General features: G+C 40.3%; 1 protein-coding gene across 1 annotated transcript in view; it reads right to left on the minus strand.

Annotated features, from left to right (window-relative positions):
• Positions 1–6082: 6082 nt before the first annotated feature.
• Positions 6083–9063, minus strand: part of LOC117443023 (sarcoplasmic reticulum histidine-rich calcium-binding protein) — a 6422-nt gene continuing 3441 nt past the window's right edge. The window contains exons 2-6 of the mRNA XM_034078973.2: positions 8361–8629; positions 8092–8160; positions 7717–7768; positions 6360–6396; positions 6083–6274 (exon numbers count right to left, since the gene is read on the minus strand). Of these exons, the coding sequence (XP_033934864.1) occupies positions 6232–6274; positions 6360–6396; positions 7717–7768; positions 8092–8160; positions 8361–8629 (470 nt within the window). The 3' untranslated portion in view covers positions 6083–6231. The remainder of the gene's footprint in view (positions 6275–6359; positions 6397–7716; positions 7769–8091; positions 8161–8360; positions 8630–9063) is intronic.

The following is a 9063-nucleotide window of genomic DNA, read 5'->3' on the forward strand; positions in this document are numbered from 1 at the left end:
TACGTCGGTACGCAAATGCGCTTTGTGACACAAGTGACGGTACGCATTTCAGATTACGCACATAAACTGCGTACCAGTTAGTTCAACACACTCTCACTCCCTAAGCGTCCAATAGCGACGTTTGGTCAGTGTCCGTGGCGTCCAATTGTGACGCTCCTAGGCTCCTTCAGCGTCATAAAGAGACGCAAATAGCTTTCAACTGATTGCAATGTATTCCCATCTGCGTCGGGATTTGACGCACGGCAAAGCACGGCATTCGTTTATGTCGGCTGCCCTTAAAGGTAATGTGAGCGTCCATTCCCAGGAGTAAAGGATGGCAGAAGACACTACACTACCCAGAATCCCCAGCTATCGTTTGGACTACACCATGTGCTCTTGACAAACCCCGTGATAGTCCTCAAGCTCTGTGATTGGAGAGTGTGCTCCGAGGGTTAAGCTGATTCTCGAACAGCACTTGAAATGGGATGGAACCACGGCAGACTGTCCAAAACTGGATTTGAACGGGTCCACCGCGTCCCCCCTCCCCGTCCCCAGAACTACACATGCTGGCTATTCTGTTTCGCAACATGTTCTCTATGGCACGTCTCTACTGGGAGTTGTAGTTTTAAAAGACGTTTTCGTATTTCCCATAATAAGAAGTTGCCAGTATTAAACTGTGTACATCCCTGGAGGTTTAGGGGACAGGAAACACTCACATTTAAAACATATAATTAATAAATGGGTGAAAATTGCTTGTGCCCATTATGGGCAGTATTACTATATATACCCACATACCAGCTAAGGTCAGAAGAGCTTTATTTAACAGCTGGTCTTATGTGTGTGACCCCTGTGATAACATTACATTACATTAATTGATAAGCCTGAAACATGCACTTGTCAAGGTTCAGAGGCACATTGTGCAAATATGGCAGTAGCCATCGATCAGCTTAAGATAAGATATACTTTATTGATCCCAAGTTGGAACATTTGCGTTACATCAGCATGTGTAACAGTTAAATATGCAGTTGTGTAGTATAATCACATAAATTCTGTGTTTTATATTCAACAATTCTGTGTTCTTTATTTATTGATTGTTCAATACCTGACAAGGCCGGAGATGAAATATCTACATACATCTATAAGAGTATAATACATTATGTATAATATCAGTTAAAATAAGTGCTTCAACATAGTTAACATTGCTGGAGGTATGCACAAATATTGATAGATGTCTTGTAATGCACTATTGAGGAACCTGCAACCCAAGTTTTTCATTCAGTGCAGAACTACACCACAGTTGTGTAGGCCTATATGATATGTCAATAAACCTTAGAAAATCTTGAAATCTTGAAAGGGATGTGCAAAATAGTCATTACATACAGTCTTTAATTAACAATTAGTAGAGAATAACGAGTAATGAATATACTTTATAGGCAGTGATGTACCTGAACGCGTTCAATGAACGATCGTTCATGAACGCGTTCATATTTTGGGCGAACGTGAACTGAACGTACTGTATTTCCGCTAGATGAACGTAATTGAGAACGCGTTCATTCTCAGCGCTGTATAACGGCGTTCAAAAGTGCGTTCATTCTCAGCACTGTATTATAACGGCGTTCAAAAGTGTGCCAGATTTCATATGCCTTTCAGCCGAAAACCCAGTTAAAACACACCGTAAACAGGCTTCAGAATAATGCGGAAAACCACCCAATCTGGCAACAGCAAGCTGCCTGTGACGCGTACGCGCCTGTCACCCCTGGCTCTCGCACTAAAATATAAATATACTAAATATATCAGACTCCTCACAACAAATAATGTGGAACCGCGGAACCGGCGAGCATTGAATGAAGTATGGACGAAGCCGAGAGCAGCTGCAGCAGCACTCGCTCAGAGTGAGACTCTACGGCAGGGGTGGGGAACCTCCGGCCTCCGGGCCGTATACGGCCCGCGAGACAATTTGGTACGGCTCTCGAGGTAATTTCTAAACACACGCAAAAAATAAAAAAATGAAAGAAATCTAGACCGCAAAAAAATTAAACAAGCGAGTGCCTGTTTTTCCTGGCCAAGGTTAGGGTCCTTGAACACAGCACGAGCCTAACGTGTCATCACGTGGTATATGTCTCGACTGACAGGGATGCAGTTCTGACGGAGAGCACCAGAACGCCACTCCAGCACTTCAGAAATTGCAGTACCGATAAGTCCATACACATGCCGCAGTCTCTGTGTGTCTGTGTCTTTAGTTGAAAGCCCAGTGGCGATCTGCTCAGACAGTCAATAACTGTGTTGTTATCATTAGCATCTGGTTAGCTAGCTATGCTAACGAATATAAGAAGCTTTGTCTACAACCAGTGAGGTAAAGGCACATCTTTATATGATCATTATAGTTATCAAAAAAATAAGAGAATAAAGTAAACAGGTATAAAATACTATATGACAGTTATTAATAAAGAAGAATACAGTTTGAAAGGGGAGTGATTTGTCAAATATCCATAAATTAAAAGAAAATCTGTTTACAGTTGTGTTTGGGTGTTGAGAGATGTGTCCATAGATCTCCTAATGTTGCTCTCAAAGTGCACCAGATTGATGCTTTTAACTTCAACATTTAAAAAAAAATCTTCCCAGGGGAGCATGCCCTCCGGACCCCCCTAGAGGAGGTTAGTAGGTCTCCCCCCACTTAAATCATGTGCACATGGATAGGAAACTAAATACATTTGCACACATCTTGTGTCCATATCTTTTTGTTTTGGTGGTCACGCCACACCCTGCACGTGCATGCATAGGCGAGTCATGGTGAGATATCTGGATTAAGAGGTTGCTTTTTCTTTGCACAGAATGAAATGAATGGGCTGTGATTTTATTTTTTTAAGCAGAGGTCAATAACTTGTACGGCCCTCTGAGGATATTAACATCGTACAGGAGACAAATAATAGCTCGCAGCAACTTATTGAAAAAATAACTATGAACTATAAATTAGTTCATTTTTGAAACCATGAACTTTAGTTCAACATTTTGAATTATGAACTATGAACTGAACTAGTTCATTTTAAAATGTGTGAACTGTGAACTGAACTAGTTCATGTAGAAAGTGAACTTTCCCAACACTGTTTATAGGGATCGTATTAATATCTAATAATAAAAATATTGAAATTCAATAACATGCTTTAACCACCAGGTGTCCCTTTATATCAACTGTGCACCTTTATGGTGTAAATACAGCCTATCTACCAATTGGATCAAATATAAAAGTGAGCCGAATTAGTGTTGATACTGCAAGGAGACGCATTGTGTGAAAAGAAATGTAAGATGTTGTTTAATGGCTGATATATTTATGATCCACGTCACGTTTTCAGTTCCTCATGTTTGTCTTCTCATCAGGGCTCTATAAATACAGAACTACGGCAGATATGTAATATGTAATGCAGCCGAACCGTGTATTACAATGCCGTTATGTGATGACTTTCAAAGAGAAAAGCAAGCACACTCGGAATAAAGTATTATTATTATTTCGGTCTGTTTCCGGTATTTGTTAATGACGGTGTGCTGTGAGATTTGAGACTGGAATTGCACAGGGGGGAAATAACGTAGGCTATCTTTAGATGCGGATTTTGTTAAACTAATATGTTTGCGCTGTGGACCAACACTATACATTGACGGGGAAGGGGGTAGCAATAAAGATAACACCATTAAATAGTTACACAACATAACAGAAATAATATCGATAGCAGCGTCCCTAGCAACCACCTTGGTAACAATGAAAACGTCGCGATTTCCTGAAGTAATCTTCGTAATAACTAGCAAACTAAAGATCATGTACATCCACTGCACACATAATCTGAAATAACAACTCATATTTCTCGCATCAAATGACATCAAAACGTATTTTAATGGCCAAACTAACTTTAAAATAGGCATTTTACAACTAGAATAAAACGAAGTTCGGCCATGTTTTCTTTTTCTGCAGGGAGACATTTGAAGATCACGTGACATAGACGCCAGCCATCGGAATGAATGGTGAAAAAAACGGGGTTTGTCAAACAGAGCACATGGTGTAGGCCAAACGATAGCTGGGGATTCTGGGTAGTGTAGTGTCTTCTGCCATCCTTTACTCAGAAAACATATTTGTTTCTCCGAATCGAAGGGGAAAAATACAAAAGCATTGCACACAATTTAAACCAATCAATGTTGTGTAATTAACAAGGATAATCTGGTGTTTTTTAGTCGATGAGTAGTGCAGATATCACTGTAAAATCAATCGACAGTAAGAGGAGTACTTACTTCCGGGTGTAAAATTCTCCGTTATCCAATGGGAATGGATGCTCACATTGCCTTTAAGGGCAGCCGGCATAAACGAATGCCGTGCTTCCATGAGCGTCAAATCCCGACGCAGATGGGAATACATTGCAATCAGTTGAAAGCTATTTGCGTCCCTTTATGACGCTGAAGGAGCCTAGGAGCGTCACAATTGGACGCCACGGACACTGACCAAACGTCGCTATTGGACGCTTAGGGAGTGAGAGTGTGTTGGTTAGTTATGTGCACCCCTGTACTACAGCAAAAGTATTCTCCGTCGGGACTTCCTGCAACAACACGACGCCGTTATCTTGATTCTGATTGGCCAGAAGACATTATCAAAGATGTTCTATTGAGAAGACGATCACTACGTGACAAAAGTTTTCAAAACCGTGGCTACTGAAATCAATCTTACTAACTGCTGTCTGTGCAATTTACTCCGCGCGAGTTGGCAGACTTTATTTTGCTTACTTTAACATCATTTTTCATGGTGGGGCTAAGCCATTTCTTGGTATGGGTGTAGCCTACCCCAGCCATACCCTGGCGCTGCCACTGGTGGCACGTATGGGGCGGGCCATTCTGCACATGCTTAAATGCGTTAAATATTTTAACGCAATTAATTCAAAAAATTAATTACCGCCGTTAACGCGATCATTTTGACAGCACTAATATATATATGTATATATGTATTAAGTGCTTTGAGCACCAGGAAAAGTGCTATATAAATGTATTTATATATTATGTCTTGCAGGACATGTTTTCAACACAGACTCTATGGTTGGACTCTGTCTCACAGGCAGGTTGCAGTGAAACATCAGAGGAGACTGGGACAATAGTACATTCTCAAACTGCACCACTTAGAACTAACTAAACAATGCAGAGATTATTTTTATATAATTTATTATTGATGTGTTGGGTCATACTAATACTACCTTTTTGCTCAGAAAAACTAAAGTGAAAAGTAACAAATAAAATAATAGAAATCTTGATCTTTAACTGCTTTTAGCATTTTATTCTTTCATACTTGCATTAATCACGGAATTGTATTGAGATTAATCCGATAAAATATGTTTTGATCTATTGACAGCACTAATACAAATATATAAAAAAACATGTCTATGATGTGTTTTGCTCAAAATACCAAACAGATTGCATTTTAGACATCCCTCATATCCCTCTATTTCAGCCCTGTTAGAGAAGTGCTGATTCTGGGTCAGCAGCTGCTGGCCCCGCCCCCTTTTGAGCACGGCAAGGTGAGGTCTCCTCTCTGTCTGCAGATACTCAGCTAAACGCTGCCGTGATTAAACGCCATATCGTGTTCCAAACCACTTCAAGGATTATTTCCAAAACAGTATGGAGCTCAAATACTTTTTCTCTTGCGGGTTTACCACAAGGTGAGTTCCTTTTTTTATTTTATGCTTTTTTACACATACTCTCTCCAGTACAGGTTGGCTCTGAGTGGTACTTGCTATTGTAAACAAAGACTATATAACTTCCAAACACGTTGTGCATTGTTTCTGAAAGCGACGTGGGTGTAAAGCCAGCCCACATTTCCCATATTACGTCATATCGGCAGCAAATCTGGATCAGCTACGTTGTACCCCTGTTTTTAGAGATTTGGGTATTTTTGAGGATAAAGAGAGAGGGTTTTATTTTCTGACACTTTGTGAGTTCCCTGACCCCCCGGGGACACATATTTATGTATAAAATACATCAAAAAGTGCATTTTGCATGGTAGGAGTACTTTAAAATATGGTAGGAGACCTTTAAAATATCCCTAAATGGTTAATGATGAATAAAAAATCCACAAATGTATAATCATGTTTTCTTTAAGAATGTCTTATTCAGTCATTGGTTTGACAACGTTAATGTTCTCAAGAAAAAAGAGAAAATAACAATGAAAATCAGAAGTGAAGTTGAAACATAATAGTTTGGCCACATGGTGGCAACATTTGATTGGATTCAGTTGTCATCATCTCCATCATCAAAGACATCAGCTACAGTTCTGTGGATGGACGGACAAACAGAGGTTACATACTGTAGTTCATAACTCTTTGAGCTGGTTCCCATTGCATGTAAGTCTGACTTACTTGTAGATGGATCCAGTCACTTCATCAAGAAAACCTCCTTCAGAAAAAAAGACAGAGTAAGTGTGAGCCGAGATCTGTAGTTCAAAGGGAGTTCAACTTACCCAGGATATCTTTGAGTTATCTGGCTCTACTAACCCAAACAAACTCGATCTCACCAAGCTGTGTTACGATGCTGGGTACCCACTCAAAGTATAACCAATATTTGTTGATCAGAGTTTCAAAGCTAGAGTGAATAAGTGAGTTTTGAGAGATTCTTTTTGAAGGATAGGAGTGTTGGCCTTTCAGATGTGACTGGGAAGGGAGTTCCAGAGTGAGGGGGTGGTGGCTGCAGCGAAGGCTCTGTCGCCCCAGGTCCGGAGCTTTGTCCTCATGGTCTGTAGTAGGTTAGCTTCAGCAGACCTGAGGCGACTGGTAGGGGTTTATGGTTGGATGAGGTTACTGAGGTAGGGAGGGGGGCAAGGTTGTTGAGGGCTTTGTAGGTGAGAAGTAATATTTTGAAGTCAATCTGGTGTTTGAAGGGGAGCCAGTGGACGTTGTGGAGGATGGTGTCCACTGTATTTGGACAAGTGTTCTGACAGCAGTGTCATGTTTCACAAATTAGGAGTCAACTATAATCTTTAAAAAATACAAAGAAGTCAAACATATAATCAAGTTTAAACACAAATAATTTGCAGCTGCCAAGTGCAGGAAAAACAGCTGGTTTACTGTATAATACTATATCACTGCCCTATCTAAGGGAAGAGCAGATTTGACTTTAGTAACATTTGTATATTTCATTTAGAAATGGGTTGCTTGGATGCATTCTTAAGGAATACAATTCAAAATATTGGCTATTTTATTCATACCAAAATCCAATAAAATAAATTTCACCGCGTTAAGTAGGCGTACTTTAATATTTTAAAAGGCAGTGGTGGTTATGGAAGCATTTTCTTCTGTCCATCACCTATGGCTTGGAAGTGCATGCTTTTTGTAAAATGTTTATCACATCTTAAAATCACAAAAACAGCAGGTATAAAGGAAGGCATGAATATCCAAAGTTGATAACCAGCGCCATAGGAACGCTCAGCGAGATCAAGTTTGTTCGGGTAGGTTAAGCCAGATATCTTAGGTATCAGGCCTGACAGTCATGGACAAACCACACACCTCGACCTGCCCACTATGCTGTGCTACTACAAATCGCCTGCTACTCCCTTACAATTGAAGGGTCCGGCTACCACTCAATTGAAATCACTATTTGCTGCCCTTCAAGCTGTAAGATGAAAGATTGAAAGTACATTACAGAAACGGTTTAAATGGGCAAAGGACTCTCTAGTTTGATACTGTAACCTTTTTTTGTGTCAGCTCAGCATTTACTCACCAGGCTTGCAAAGTGTTTGGCAAACAGGACACACATGGCAGAAATTGCACATCTGTGAAAAAGAAAGAAATTGAATCGTAAAAACAAGAAAAGGAAACACATTTATTTTTTAAATTGTATCTCAAGAAGCCTGATCCACTTGTCTAACCCCAGATATGTCTATTCCGAGGCTGCTTCCTGCCTTCCTGCACAATGTGAGAATGACACTTCATACACATACAAAACATGTGCATATCTTTGCACATGTTAGATGTTAGAAAAGCCTATTTCGATCAGAAATAAGATGGTTGTTCCAGCAGGAGGGTTCAACATGAACATGTATATGTCAAATAATCGTATGTGACATCTGACTTCAGATCATGCTTATTTTCTCACCTTGCAGTCATCACAGTGTTCAGACTTGTCTCCCTCTTCACAAGGACATTTGTCACAGTTGTCGCAATGCTGGAAGAGACATATTTACTGTTAAAGACAAACCTAGAGAGGGCAGGGTAGAAAAGGAAAACACGAAACAGACACTACACAATGGACAGGTGTACAGGGCAAGATTGCATACATGTGTACTACTTCCATTTCGAAAAGTAATAAAACGAATCTCAGCTTTGTTGACTACATTTAATTTCCCTGATTTAATTCAGACATACCTCACAGAATTCACAATATGAGCACAGAGAGCCCTTGTGATAAGCACCCTCCTCATCGTCGTCGTCATCGCCGTCGTCGTCATCATCATCGTCGTCATCGTCGTCGTCGTCTTCATCGTCTTCATCGTCTTCATCGTCATCATCGTCGTCATCATTGTCGTCATCATTGTCGTCATCATTGTCGTCATCATTGTCTTCATCATTGTCTTCATCATTGTCTTCATCGTCGTCATCGTCGTCATCATTGTCTTCATCGTCTTCATCGTGATCTGCACATTATGTAGATAGAAATAGAATATAGAAAAAATAGCTGAATGTTCAAAGATCTTTATCATGACAACAATCTTGACTATTAGGTCTACGTAAACAAAGAGTTGCGATTACTCTGAGGTGTATGCATACCACCTTCATTTTTCACCTTCAACCCTTTTTTACTGACCAGCTGGATAGGAGGCAAGAAAATAACCCATTTCCATGCAATAAGCAACATGTTTTTCCAAATAGAGTTGTAAGCCAAGGGAGATGTATGCCTCATCATACTCTTTTGATTTGGGCATTATAGCTGAAAGGCTTGTCGTGGGCTCGTCCACTTTTCTTTTAACTGTGTTAAAACGGCTCTGTTAAAACGTGTCTATTTTTATTGTATACAACTTCTTGCCAAGTTGCACGTGCCCCCCCTCTGCGCCCCCCCCGTGCCTTAAAC

Source organism: Pseudochaenichthys georgianus, unplaced genomic scaffold (assembly GCF_902827115.2).
Source record: "Pseudochaenichthys georgianus unplaced genomic scaffold, fPseGeo1.2 scaffold_523_arrow_ctg1, whole genome shotgun sequence".
NCBI lineage: Eukaryota > Metazoa > Chordata > Actinopteri > Perciformes > Channichthyidae > Pseudochaenichthys > Pseudochaenichthys georgianus.